Below are 15900 nucleotides of genomic sequence, written 5' to 3'. Positions count from 1 at the left end.
CTATCTATCTATCTATCTATCTATCTATCTATCTATCTGTCTGTCTGTCTGTCTGTCTGTCTGTCTGTCTGTCTGTCTGTCTGTCTGTCTGTCTGTCTGTCTGTCTGTCTGTCTGTCTGTCTGTCTGTCTGTCTATCTATCTATCTATCTACCTACCTACCCACCCACCCTCCATCCATCCATCCATCCATTCATCCATCCATGAAAATCTGCAATATTTTATATGTGACACGATTAAATTGGTAATATTACAGGATCTATGGTCATCTTGTCCTCTATATAGTTCTGTAAGTGTTCATTCAATACAGTATAAATAGTATCTGATATTATTGAATACACATTTTGACAACTTTAAGCTTGGCAATATACATCCCCATCCACTTTCCTTGTGTGGACTACTTATTTTTGGATGACCATCCAACAATGAAGAATAGTTCATTAAAAACAAAAGATATTAGTTTGAAACCACGTGATGAGGGTGAGTAAATGATGATCAACTGATCATATTTTCCATTCCTTTATGTAATTCTCATGTTAATCAACAACTGAACATGAAAACCATTAAAAGATGTCAGCTATCTTCTATTTTTAAAGTCCTGCTGTGAACGCACATTTGAAACAGCATCAGGTTAAGCTGAAATGCTGCACTTTTTGCCACCACATACAACCCTGATGGAAACATCATCCACTCAGTGTGAGTTGGCAAACAAACATGATTTTTGGGACTGAAAGCAATTCCATTAATCCTTTCAAAGAAATAGGTGAATTGTAATCTACCTCAGTGTGTGATACAACTACCGCTGGGCAAAATAACGTTTAGCCTTTTTAAACGCATTAGAAGCAACCCTTATCAAAGAGTTATTCCCGTCAGAGGTATAAAGTTGGGATGCCAACCCACCTGACCCCCGCTGGCTCCAAAACAAAATCGCAGCTCGCTTTCATGAACAAATAATGTGGCTTTATTGTACTGTAACCTTTCACCTCGTCTCCCGTGAAGAAAATAAAGCAGCTTATAGCGGCAGTCCCGCATCTTTGACAAGTGTTTGAACAGCAGCTCTGTGCTTTTTAGAAAAGCCAAGGGCAGACCGCTACGCAATAAACTGATTCATATTCCTGTTTTGGTGAGCTCTGACAATCCATATTTCATTTAATTTGTTAAGAGACAAAAGAAGCAAGTGCCCTTTTCAGCTCTATGCTTCTCCCCATGATAAACAAAACTAGAAAATCTGCCCGAGGGCATCAATATCTGCAAAACAACTAGAAATCAAGTGTGAAACAGAAAGCCTATTTTGTCAATTAGGTAAGTGTCAGCTGAGGTGCCTCTCTATCAGCATCCTAGCATTGCATTCTACCCTAACATTGAGCAATAGTAGTAGAGACACCTGCTTTAGTGAACACTGGTAATTAAAAGTCAGTCTGTTTAATGACAACAAGGTTTAGTTTCCTTACTATTCTGTTTTACATCCTTAAAGCTTCAGTTTGAGCCTTGCGTGGCCTGTCAATCAAGATCAGATCACTGAGAAAGGAGGAGCAGCCAATGCATTACACACACTCTAGACCTAATCTTTTTAGGCTTTCCTTTTACTAACTTTCCAGGTATCCACCATTACTGTCAATTATTATTATTTTTTTTTTCATAAATCCCCACTATATTTTGCATTTGTATATTTTATGTCTAAAACAAATGTCTTATTGTCTTGTTTTCTTCTCAAGAAAATGTACCCTGTTTTAAGTGTGTTTAGATATTCATAAAAAAATGTAATTTTGCTTCTCAAGAAAATATAGTCTCAAGGATTTGTAGATATTTATAGAAAAAAAATATGTTGTAAAATTTTGCAACCCCTTGAGGGTAAAAACAAAAAAATGTCAAATTAAAAAAGATAATTATTAAAATAAATCAGAAATAAATCAAAATAAAATATATTTTTTTAATTAATAAAAATAATTAAAATAATTTGTTTACTAGCACGTCACATGACCACTAACTGATATTAGAGAACAATGAACATATAAATATGAAATAGTAACATCAAATCTCAGGGGTATTTGACAAAAAAGTTTGTGAATCCCCGAACAAACATATGTATTAGTTCTACATCTCATTTCCAAATTCATCCATCAACCTTGTCAACAGAAAAATCACCTTTTTTTTGTTTGTTTTTAATATTTAAAATTTTCAGTCAGGCATTAAGCATATAACAGACATTCTTTTAACAAGCTTTCTTCTTTTAACCTGTTTGCCAATAATAACCAATAACCAAATTGCCATCAACGTGATTTAATTTTCTTACTCCACTAGCATTTTTTTAAACCTCTTAAAGGGGTAAGAAAAACTAAATTCAGGAATAGTTTTTCTTATTTTTTAGATATTTTTTACTATTATTATTTAAGTGAATTTTGGGTAAATATTATGAACCATATTTCTATTACAATTTTGTTTGAAAATTGAGGGAACTGAGCGAACAAATTCCACCTGCCATTGTTCAAGTGAAACAAAAGACTCAATTCTATCAAAATTAAAAGAAAGTTTTCCTTGTTGCCGAATACAAATATTTGTAATAAGTATTCGTTTGAAATAAGTATTCATAAAAAACACGTTATTTGTGCCTTTCCAAATACCGTATTCGGGTTCGCTCCACTCCTATTATGTACCCATAGTTCTATCGCAATGTTGTTTGAAAATTGAGGGAATTGAGTGAACAAATTCCAACGGCCATTGTTCAAGTGAAACAAAAGACTCAATTCTATCAAAATTAATTTCCATCCGAGACTGGATGTCTTCGAACACACACAAATTCTGGCCTGAAACTCACCAGCAACCCGTTTGAGCCGTGAATGGTGACGCATCGGGAGAAGGAGTGATGAATGGACAGGTCTTTCACATAAGTGGGTGGGTCGTAGCCACCCTTGTCATCCACGTCCCCATTCATATGGAAGTGGACGGGATAGTGACCCATAGACTGCTGCCCCATATGCTTCAACTCCACCCCTGCCACATGCACCGCACAGAAACCTCGCTCCACCTGAAGAAAAAACACAAAGTTGAAAAAACAACAACGTCATTCTCAATTTATCCAGAATGGTGCAGCTCTACTTTCTGCTATTTTTGACTTTAATGGACAATGATATTAATATCCATCTTGGGTGATCTGATTACAAGCGGTCACAGGGTCTATGCAAGAGCTTCTTAATATGGAAATTTGAAATCTGAAACTCGAGAATCTAGATGAAAGAACGTCAAAAGTGAGAAATGTAAATATCATCACACTTTCAGAATCAGACTGGAGACGTGCATACCAGTATATGTGTAAATAAATGGATGAGTGGGAAGTTAAAGGTGTCATCTAGATTGATTTCCTCTCTTTTCTCGTTCTCGCACTTCTCGCAGAACGTTCGCTTTCAGATTTCGTGGCTGCCTTTTTTTGTGACCTACATCACATCGTTTCAAGTCAAAGAACGTGAAATATGTTGCACGTCATATCTTTGCGATGCACAAGAATGCGAGTGAAACTAAGATGATTTGATGTTTCCCAGGGGAAGGTGGCAAACTTTGGCTCCAATTAATGTCTTTCATCCTTTGGACAGCCAAATGTACAGTTTCACCCCAGGCAGATATTTCTCTAAATGTTTCATAAATTAAATTAGTCGCCTGGCAAATATCATGAGAATGTGACAGCACGGCTTTGGAAGCCGTTTATTATGACCTCCCTTGTGGTTGAAGCCCATTAACACAACCACAAATTGTCCGATCAGATGTTAAGTGTGTCAGTGGGTTCATTGCTCTAGACAAGCAGGCTGAACATGTTTTCGCATGGGTGTGTGAGTGAAGAGCACTTTAGACTGACATGTTGACCCTGGCTGACCCTTAACAAACACATATACAGCTTAAATTCATTTGCTGAACTCATTCTAGCATTAAGATCCTAAGATACGGGTTTAGAATGACATGGTTCAGTATGATAACATAATTTTTAGGGTTACTATTCTTAAAAAAAACAGAATTATTTGCACTTATTTGAATATATATCCTTTCTAAAATCATTACTGCAAGGTAGCTTGTCTCAAAGGTAGTTTCCCCACATCTTGAAAGACAGGATGGCCTAGTTGTTGCATGTGGAAATTTCTTTTTGAGTCGGGCCAACCTTCTCTGTGACAGCGAAGGTGAGGAGGGGAAAGGAACAGTCAGATCTGGGCCAATTACTAGAGAGGTCAGCCGCTTGAGTCGCCTCATCACGTACAAACACACACACACACACACACACACACACACTGATACTGACAGGCCTTTTGCAGGAGACAAAGCCAAAAAATGTCTGTTCTGCTTGTGTGACAGAGTGTTAATGTCTAGCTAGGGATGCCATCGCTGCAATATTTCACTTTGAGGGTGTTAACATCCATGGTGAGATGAGCTAGTGGATAGAGCCATTAAAGACAACTGTAGGTGGTACTTATACAGACATACTTGTTTGAAATGACAGGAGGGTCAGATTACCTTGAGATGTCCACCAAACGTATCAAAGGAGAAGAACTTGCAGGCTTCGTTGCCGTAACAGGTTGGCTCCATCTCGCCTCTGATCAAAATGTTACGAGTCAGCAGTCCAACCTCTGCCCGCATGTCCACACCGTCCACCTCCTCTCCTATGTGAAGGTACGCTGGTTTACCTGGAGGACGCACACACACAAACATACACGATTTTATCACACTTGGTGTAAATGTCCTTTTACTACATACTACAATTAGCTTCAGCTATGTAATCTTTCAAAATGTTTTATGTTATTTTTTATTGATTTACTGTATGATGTCTTTCAATGCATATTCAGTTGTTTTTAATGCTTTTAATGCAAATACTCCAAATAAAACTGTAAATGTACCAGCCTCGGACATTGACACTGTACAAATATGGTGTTTCAGCAGAACTTTTTTGTTTTTTCATACAGTGTAAGTAAAGGCTAACCAAATGGTTTGGTTATATTATTCTTCAATATATCTTCTTTTTTGAAAGTATCCCCAGCAAAATATTCATTTCTGGGCTGCATTTGTTCAGGGCTGAACATTAGCCCCAGCCTAGCCCTGTGTAAGTTATAGCTTTTGAAGCAGAACAACAATATTTTGGTTATTTGTACCAAGACAAATTTCCATAAAAAAGTATATTTCATTGCAGTTTAAAACCATCCCTAAAAAATACTAAAAAAGCAATTATATTTGGACATTTATCATGGTTACCATCATTTTTTGGATGTACCATGGTAAGACCATGTAAATACCATGGCCTTACCATGGTAAGACCATGTAAATACCATGGTGCATGGATGTGGTGATCATTACCATCTGACTATGGCTATAATTTTTCCCCAACCCAAGACAGATCGGTCAGTCAATCACTGTATGGCTTGTGTGTCTTCCTCCTCCGAGAAAACTTCAGTCTCACACATAATATATGAAGTTCTCAGAGAAGACACCGCAAGTTCTATAGTAGGACTGAGATACTTTAGTGGGCATTCTGAGAATAAGAGATTAAGAGAGAAACAAGACATGCAGAAATATATGAGAAAAGCTGAGAGAAAAATAAGCCAAATGCAAAAGAGCAAGGGAGACAATACTTGAGTTATCATATATTTTGGGTGAATTTCATGGCTTAAATTGGAGAAGGCGTAGAGGGACAGAGAGAAAGAGAGGGATGTCATTCCACCCTCTTCTTCCAGCCTGACCCAGATACTGGGCTGAGGAGGCTTCAAGACTCAGAGCTCACCTGATAATCACAAACGGATGCCCAGCTCTCTCGCTTTCCACATCTTCTCTCCCAACAGATCCCGAGAGACTGGGCCATGTTGACAAATTGCTCATCCTAATGCAGGAGATGCCTCTCAATGCTCATTTATTCTTTTTAAAATGACTACAGTCAATATATGATTGAGATGTTTGTCCAACAGATTCTGTCTGGCACATGGACCCGGAGGAAAGAGAAATCACAAATAAAGATCTCTTTAATGTCTCAAATGCTTAAGCACAAAGAGGTATTTGTCTATGTATCTAATTGAACTCTAAGTCTTCTGAGTGTGCTCAGATATGCTCAGTTTATTTCCTTTATATTTCTAATCTAATTCTCCCTAAGATTATTTACATCATGCATTTGTGCATTTATAAGATGATTTTGTTCAAAACTGAAACACTTTATTTTGATAGTCCACTTTATATAGTCTACTAACTTTAATGATAGTTAGTTGATACATAGTTGCAAAATGACTGTGTATTAGTAGACTGTTCAGGTTAGAGTTAGGGTTAGTAAAATAAGTTGAAATGTACTTGCAAAGTTACTTATAGAAGAATATCTGTTGGGGGACCATCAAAATAGTGTTATCAGATATTAAACAGTCTCTAATGACTGCTAGTTGACATGCAGATACAAAGTTACTCATAGCAGAAATTCTAAAGTAGACCATTGAAATAAAGTGTTACCTCCAAAACATCAAAACTAACAAAAGCAATTCATCAAAGGCCCAGTTTACACCTGATATTAAAATGTATTTTGGTCGATTGGATCATAAATGGACGATGCCATATACAGTTGTACACAGGGTCTAAAACGTTTTGAGGTTGTCCACTTTCGACTACTTCCAGAGCTAGTCGAAAACAGGAATTCAAGTGTAGATGATCATGTGGTCGAATGTGTTCGAACAACCACAAAAGACCGCCTATCTAATGGGTAAACATTATGGGAAGAGCGCTAGCCAGACGGGATTTAAACTTCATTGGCTGAAGACCCAAATTTGGTTTGAAGACAAAAACGTACCAAACGCAATGTTCTCTCACCATTCCTGATTTCTAAGGTGCAGTCATGCATTTGCCGTGTTCTTGTGGCTACCAGAGCAGAAACGAAAGCCGTTTTCCATATTTTTTCCCGTCCTCTCCAGTGATGTCCATATATAAAGCTATATTTCATCCAATGGATCGAAAGAACTGAAAATGTAACACAGTCTCATCCCAAAAAGTCATATAACTGACGTTTTGGGACGTATTTTGACCATACGTCAATATCCGCCTTTTTAGGGCCCCCTTAAACGTCGGTAGATGGCGATCCCGGGCCGTCATACAACTGACGCTTTACCTTTAACGTCAGTTAGGTGACGGGTTAGGTTTAGGGTTAGGTTTAGGTATGGGGTAGAGTTAGGATCCCATAATCTCATCTACCGACGTTTAAGGGGGCCCTAAAAAGGCGAATATTGACGTATGGTCAAAAGACGTCCCAAAACGTCAGTTATATGACGTCTTGGGATAAGACCGGGTTGGAAAATGCCGATACATTTAACAGCCCATAGACCCTCCCCTCGAAAAACATATTGAGACAGAAGTGGTTGAAAGTGGGAAAAAAAAGACAGACTAAAACACCAGATGTAAACGGGTATGTGATCCAATCGACCAAAACGCATCTTACCAGGTGTAAAAAAGGGCCAAATCAACAATATTCATAATATGCAAAGGCAGGTTTATTAGACAATTAAACTAGGAAGCAAGCTAGAGAAGAGAAATGCAGAGAAAAAGAAGGATTTTGGGGGATTTTATGAAGGTTTCAGAAATAAAGATGGATTTTGCATCCCGACTGTTTCCCGACAGAGTGTATTCAGAACAAACAGCAGTCAGCAGCTGTCTAATTGTTGTGCACCATTTGATTGGCCACATGCTGACAAGATGAATGCAGATCTATTGCAATCACACACCTCAGTCTATCCGCTCTAAAAATCTCCATCAAATGAGCTGATGGCCATCTGGCACCAAGCAGACAGATGAGAAAAGGGTGAAAGTTCAGAACAAACAAGGGTCAACAGATTGCAACTGCTTCCTGTTTCTGTCTGACCACCAGTGAGGAAAAGCAGACAGATGGGTTTCTTTCCATCACCACGCACAATTCAAATTGTGTAGCTCTGTAAGCACAGAACATTTGGTGCTTTTTTAAATCACATTTTCGACTTTTGGGATACACAATTAGATAGTTTCTGGTTGCTTTGGCATTGCTAAATGTAGATAAATTAAAATCAGGATCATCAGTTCAACTGAATCATGAACGATTTCAAAAGAATGATTCACTCACTATTCATCCTGTGCACTGAGATGCCGAAGAGAGTGTGAATAGATGAGATTTTCCCAAAAATAGGATGGAAATAAAGCGTATAACCATAAACCCACAATCCTCATACACACACATGTATACACTCGTCCTGCGCCACTCCACATCCACACCCACAGAACAAAAATACTTACATACTCCACCAAAACACATCAACACCTAATCCACAGTCAAGCAAAAACACTCATCAACACCCTGCTAAATAACATGCACACACACACACACACACACACACACACACACACACACACACACGCACGCACGCACGCACACACACACACACACACACACACACACACACACACACACACACACACACACACACACACACACACACACACACACACACACACAGAGAGAGAGAACGATGCTCCATCAACACATGATGCCATATAAAGGAATGTAATGATCCAATCAGGGTGGGGATGATGGGCAGGTTGATCAAGAGAATTTGACATTTGTGATAAATTAATAATAAATAAATAACATTTACAGTAATGCACTTAAAATGGAAGCAGAAAGATGAAGGTCATATTTATGTTAAAAAATATATATTAAATCTTCTGTACAAAATGTATGATATTTAGGCTTTAGAGAGATATTTAGGCTTTATTTGCCCTTTTAATAGTGGGACTGGGAATACTTTTGACAAATTAACTTGAAATAATTATGGATTATAAGTAATATGGGTGGAGTTTTTCTCCATAAAACAATGAAAAAAAAAAAATACTAAATATATAAAATAAAACCTAAAATAAATCATATTTTAAAAATGAAACCTTTACAACACGCTTAAAACGTGAAAAAAATTTAAACACATAAGTATCCACTGTTTTCCCAATGTCTCCGCACTTTTAATGACATTTTTTCAGCAAGTGTGTTTTCCTGAAACATGAAAAGCACTAGAGCTTTTCATGTTTCAATGTGAATAAATCTGGATTTAAATTCAAAGAGACATGATAGTCCATGCATGACCTGACATTTTATTCAATGTGCCCATTATAGAGCGCTAAACACTCACATGTATGTTCCATTCATACTCAAAGCTTATATTGACAAAGGCATCCAGAGTTCGCTGTGGCTGAGATGATGAGATGAGGTGCTGTTCATTGCAGAGCTAATAGGTAGAGTGTGATGTCCATCTCCCTCTCTCTGAATGTAACCTGGTCTAAACACACCCTAACCCTACTCATAACAATATCCCTCCACCCATTAGATCAACAGAGGTGGAGCTGGACTAGATCAGGCTCCACCCACTACATCCAGAGAGGGGGAGCTGGACGTCATTCGGTTCTGCAGTGAGCACCACTTGGAATAAAAAGGAGAAATGTTTTGACTGACCAAACGTGAAGACAATAAGCACACTTGCAAAAATAAATGGTTTATGTGTGTTTTTCAAGCCATTCTAGGGTATTTTTATGATAAATAATGCAGTGCTAATTGACATAGCCTTTATTACAGTTTAGAAATTAGAACATACTGCATGTTTTCTGCCTTATTCCAACCCGGTCTCATCCCAAGACGTCATATAACTGACGTTTTGGGACGTCTTTTGACCATACGTCAATATCCGCCTTTTTAGGGCCCCCTTAAACGTCGGTTATGGGAACGAGGTTATGGGATCCTAACTCTACCCCAGACCTAAACCTAACCCGTCACCTAACTGACGTTAAAGGTAAAGCGTCAGTTGTATGACGGCCCGGGATCGCCATCTACCGACGTTTAAGGGGGCCCTAAAAAGGCGGATATTGACGTATATGGTCAAAAGACGTCCCAAGACGTCAGTTATATGACTTTTTGGGATGAGACTGTGTTACTTATTCTGTGATTTTAAAAAAATCCTCATCGAATGTTAGTGCTATTATATATATTTTTTGCATTACATGAAATACAAGTGTTTGTAGTACATAAACCAATCATAAAATTGTTGTTAGGAAAAATATAATTTCCAATTATTATAACATGATAGAACACAAATTGTTGGTTATTGTTCAGCATTGTATTTGATGCCTTGGCCTGTTACAAGCAAGAGATACAAATTAAAACCTGTCAATTAGTCAAAGGTTAGAGCTTATTTTTATTACAATTGACATTTCTGTCCCCCTCACTTCTGCAATGATGGCTTCTCCGCTGACCTTATTGCAATGCATTCAGGTATTGTTTTCTACAAATTTGGTCTGTCAGAAGACGCTCCCAACAGCCTTTCGTGTTGTAAGTGCGCCTACGATGCCTTAAAACACTTCCACTGTGATTCGCACACTCGATACAATCGAGCTCGTTTCTAACGCAGAGGGATATGCATTCAGACAAAAAAGAAAGCGTGCACATTCGCTCAGCATGAAAGAAGCATCTCAATAGACAACTGAAGAGGATTAAATGAGTTTCCTCAGGGCTGGAAAACTGTCTAATGGCTTTTATAGCAGTCTTAAAGTGAGAAAGCGTCCTACATTTCCGCATCAGAGACAGAAACACAGAGAGACAACCATTCGCCATCAATCTCCTGTGAGAGCATCATTAGAGCTGTATCAGCAACACGCATCTTTGCGTTCGTCGTGATGAATACACCCGGCGCTTTGTTTTTATGACATCTTCCCTTGTTTGCGTCGCCCACTTGCAACACAATACTTCTCTAATCGTGCAGGCAGTCGAGACAAATTACGACCCGACAGATAATGAATGTGCGACCTCTGCTCTGCTGAGAGAGGGAGGTCTTAGTGCGCATACACACGCTTTTCAGAGCGTAAACAAATGCGCATGCACACATCCAGGCCTTGATTTCTCAAGCAGACATGTATTCTGTGCCATTAAGGTCTTAATTGCAGACTCTATTGAAAATATTGCCACATTCACACACACCGAAAAGCCAGGGGTGCTGGCAGAAAGGCGTGAGCAGACTTTCAATGCGGTTCGAGTTGTGTCCATCCTTAATTAGCGTGTGTGTGTGTGTCTGTGTGTGCACAATGAGTCATAGTGACATGCCCACAAGCTAAGCAGACCTTGACCTGTACTATTCAGCAGCATCACAGGGATATGGATGTATAAAATAACAGATCATTATCTTTAATTCAGTTAAGGTCGAGGTGAGATGTTAATTGCCATTAGCAGGAGAGACCAGCTGAGAACAAAGACACTGCTTGCACATAATACACATGCAATTATTACCAAAACACATTTGCATTTCACACATTGTGAAGCTAATGCTATTGCTCATACTTACAATTAGTTGTCTGAACAAAACACTAAGTAATTAACTTTGGTGTATAACTTGTTCTGCACCGTTTGAGATACTTTAAATGAAGTGGTACTTTTCTAAGTAATTAGACTTTACCTGGATGACAAAACAGGCATGAAGAAATCCTGACATTGAAGAAGGAAGCTGAGTCATAGAACAGAATATCAAATGCTTTTCTCACAACGAACAGAAATGACTCAAAGTCTTAAGGACTGACTTGCAATGGTCAATTTGCAAATAATGTTTGTTTGATTTCTATTTTGATTAGGTGACTCAATGTGACTTAAAGGGGTCATGAACTGGCTTTTTAATTTTTTTTTTTTTTCTGAGGTCAACTTATGACGTTCGCTTGGTTTTTACATTCAAAAACATCAAAATGAATAAGTAATAGGCTATTTTCTACCTTAGTTTTGAGTCTAGCTCAAAAACGCTTGGTTTTTATGGGCGTCAGGCATTGAAGACTTGAAGTAAACGCTCACTGCTGTGAGTGGATAACATTTTTGCATATTATAATGAGTTGCAACTCACTCACTTATGCAGAAAATGTCTTCTTCCACAACCAGGCACTGCACACTATTTTGTAAATGGCATGTTTATTGCTCGGTAGCTGGATCCGCTTTGTTATTACGTGGTAGGCCTATGTTACAAAGTATTTAGCTATGCGTGTAACGCGCGAACCGGTGGGAGGGGCTAAACCGGCCGTGTTGAAGTAGGTGTTGATCTTCTTCTGCGGGGGTGGTGTTTTATCCTCTTTGACATCATAGTTCCCCACTTTGAAAAACGAGTCGTTTGCTGAGCCTGGTGTCAATAAAAGCTTTTATTGGACTAAACAAGAACGTTTTCAGTTCTGAAACTTACAGGATATTCTTATAATATGATGACCTCTTAGATGTCAAAAGCTCAAGGAAAATTTGATTTCTCAGTTCATCACCCCTTTAAATGACAATAAAAATGTATACTACCTTTTAAAATTTTGGGGTCAGTAAGAAAGAAATTAACCATTTCATTCAGCAAGGATGCATTCATTTGTCAAATGAGACACTAAAGACATTTATATTTAAAAAGTGGGTTAAATAATATTACGATGTCCAGAAATCAATTTAAATAGGACATAGAGTTTTAATGTATCAACGCATGTTTAATGTGATTCTTACATTCTTACATCTACAATAATACAATTTATTGTCAATCCTGAGATACTCACTTTAACAAATATATAGATATGCCATCAGCATTCTTCCTTAATGGGATACTCCACTTTTTTTTGGAAATAGGCTCATTTTACAACGCCCCCAGAGTTAAACAGTTGAGTTTGACCGTTTTCGAATCCATTCTGCCGATTTTCTGATATTTAGAAGAATATCAGTAACCAGACAGTTTCTGGTCTCATTGACTTCCAGAAACTATGAGACCAGAAATTGTCTGGTTACTGATATTCTTCTAAATATCATAAAATCGGCTGAATGGATTTGAAAACGATGAAACTCAAATAAGGGTTATAAAAAGGTAAAAAAAAAAATCATGTTCATCATGATTGAAAAATCAATGTTCATCAGTAATTGTATATCAAGAGCATGGACACGTTTGTGTGCATTTTGTTTTGTGATTTCACCAGTCTCTGCAACAGCATTGTGAGAGCGATAAATTGACACGCTCATGTTTTGAAGACTGTGCACGAGTCAAAAGAAAACATTGGCAACAAACACTCACTGATTTAAAAAAACAACACATTCCAGCACCAGATTGCCTCTTATTTAGGACAAATTAATGTTTCACTCGCATTAGGTATATATCCATGCAGTGGATTGTTTCAAAAAAGTGGTGGGGACAATATCAATTCTGGCAAAAAGTGGTGGGTATATGTCCCACCAGTCCCACCTGCAAATTACACCTATAATGTTACTAAATATTTCTATTTGAAGCAACTGTCACGTCTGTTTGTGTCAACCTAATGTTGATGTCTCATGCTTGTCACATTAAGTCCACTGAAGATGAGCTAGAGTTGCGAACCCAATTGCAGTTATTAAGTTTCATTTGTATTAACAAAATACAAAAATAAACTTGACTTGACAAGCATGAGACCCACCAAAAGCAGAGCAAAAAATCCTGAAAAAGTAAAATTTCCACATATTACACACCGCAACTGTTTAAAAATAATAAGAAATGTTTAATGGATGTGTTTTCTGAAGGATCATGTGACACTGAAGACTGGAATAATGATGCTGAAAGTTCAGCTTTGCATCACAGGAATAAATAATATTTTAAAATATATTGAATTAGAATCCAGTTTTGATTGCCAAAGAATATAATGCTAAAATGTACACTACATTACATGTTTGAATGCAATATACTGTAAGTAACTAGATAAAACTTTCATGTATACATCTATTCAATGTGTGCCTTTTCATCAGGCAGATGTTTCCCCAAATATGACAATTAAAATAGAAAATGCTTTCCAGATGACGCACGTCTTTATAGACATTTTGAAGGGGAACTATTATTTGGATGGATGATGCAGTTGAAAACCTAACTGACATAAATATATTCACATTACACAGCCATGCACATCTCATTATGATTTGGCAATGAAAAAACAAATGCCAGCATTCCCAAAATGCAACGGTTTTGTACAACTAACTGTCATGGTTTTTACAATGTGACAAACACAATCATCCAAGTGAATCAGCGCAGTTTACCTGCAAACCCCCTCACAGCAACAAGCAATTTCTACAGGGACAGGAATAGACATTATTGGGGTTTAATAAACAACAGCTTTGTCTGGTGGCATGAGTCACTCCGCTGAAGTCTTAAGGAACGACAAAGGAGCTGACTTGGCTCTTAAAATAGAACCATCCCGTCTGCCGAACAGAGAGCTGTCATAAGAAATTATGGGGAGACTTCACGATGTGGAATCAACAATGGAACAGCTGGAAATGCTTTTAATGATGTTTAAAGTTATTTTGGGGAGAGACAAAGAGAGAGAGAGAGATGAAAAGACAGATGAGAGACTAAAATAGATAGATTAAATAAAGAGTGCGAAGTATGGAAAACAACAACAAATTCTGAGCAACAAACTGAGATAAATGTTTTCCGTTTTCCAGAAATGTTCCCTTCACCCATGGGGGACATGTTCACTTGATTGACAGTTATTTAGGGCTTATTCAATCAACTGGCTCTGTGTGTCCAGGCAGTAATGCCATTTTTTGGCAGCACTACACTGTTGCTATAGTATTAAAGTAGGCGTCAGGGTGACACCAAGTGAGATTTTTGGATGGCAACTGAGAGCAGCAAATAGAATGTACAAACAGAGAACAGTTTTTAAACATATTTAATAAATTTAAACATTGACCAGTGGACATAAACAGAGGCTCAAACGAACTTGCCTGACGTGCGAGAACAAACTTATTTAAGCTCATTGGTTCCTGCTGAAGCTCAAACGTGCTGTAACACATGAGAATGAACCTCATTGGTTCTTGCTGAAGCTCAAACGTGCTACGTAACACATGAGAATGAACCTCATTGGTTCTCGCACGTCAAGAGAACATGCTTGAGCTTCTGTTTACCACAACTGATGTGTGATTAATTATATGGATTAGTTTAACGGTCTCTTTAACTTTATGAAGCGTGAATTTATGAAGTGGTAGTTGCTTAGCTGTCAATGGAGGGACAGAAATCTCTCAGATTTCATCTAAAATATCTTCATTTGTGATCCGAAGACGAACAAAAGTCTTACAAGTTTGGAACAACATGAGGGTGAGGAATTAACAACAGAATTTTCATTTTTGGTGGAACTAACCCTTTAAGGGCATTGAAACGCTTATGAAAAATGATTGAAAAACAAATAACAGTGTTATTAATGGGTATCCGCATTTAAAAATAACATTTTCTAATGCATTCAGCAAAAAAGTAATTTAGTTTTGTGGTCTTATTTTTTATCTATGACAACCCTTGGCTTATAAAAAAAGCTGAACTATCTTACACTACCACAAAAAGATATTTTACTTTATCTATGATTATGTCCTCTTTTAATTTATTTCATATGCAAATAATGTGCCAGGACGACATAAAACATTGGCATTTGTTCAATGATGTGTTTGATTGTAATGGAAAGCTGGATTAATTATTCAGAACATAAAAACATACATTGAAAAGGCCGCAATCTACTCAAAAATAAAGAAAAGATGATAGAGCTGACATAAGAAATAAAAAGACAGTGTCTGAAAAGAGGAACTGTCTTGCTGTTACTTGACAAGTGGAATTACACTGATGCCCCGCAACTAAATGCATGGAAAAAGGAAAATGCTCGCTTGCATGGAAAATCCTCAATGAGAAAACTAAATGCCAAAGCAAAACTGCTTATTAAATATGAGCAATGCTTGGCAATGACACAGGAAAGTAACCAAGCGTGTTAATCTCTCATGGAATTATGGATGCATGTGGTCGATTTGGAGACTGGCTGTGTTTAAAACAACATGCTTTTCATACCATACTGCATACGACCTATTTCATGTGCAGTGTACAGGTTTATTCTATATATTTTCGTTA

The 15900-nt window shown here is 37.6% G+C and overlaps 1 protein-coding gene across 2 annotated transcripts in view; it reads right to left on the bottom strand.

Moving 5' to 3' along the window:
- The window catches only part of cemip (cell migration inducing hyaluronidase 1), a 128092-nt gene that overhangs the window by 21909 nt on the left and 90283 nt on the right, over window positions 1-15900 (bottom strand). For both annotated transcript variants that reach the window (XM_039670194.2, XM_089129709.1), the window contains 2 exons: window positions 4493-4662; window positions 2814-3023 (listed from right to left, as the gene is read on the bottom strand). In XM_039670194.2, coding sequence (XP_039526128.2) covers window positions 2814-3023; window positions 4493-4662 — 380 coding nt within the window. The remainder of the gene's footprint in view (window positions 1-2813; window positions 3024-4492; window positions 4663-15900) is intronic.

The sequence above is a fragment of the Pimephales promelas genome, chromosome 1 (genome assembly GCF_988280905.1).
Source record: "Pimephales promelas chromosome 1, fPimPro1.hap1.1, whole genome shotgun sequence".
Lineage (NCBI taxonomy): Eukaryota > Metazoa > Chordata > Actinopteri > Cypriniformes > Leuciscidae > Pimephales > Pimephales promelas.
The sequence above is the reverse complement of the archived record's forward strand: the minus strand, read 5'-3'. Positions and strand labels throughout refer to the sequence as shown.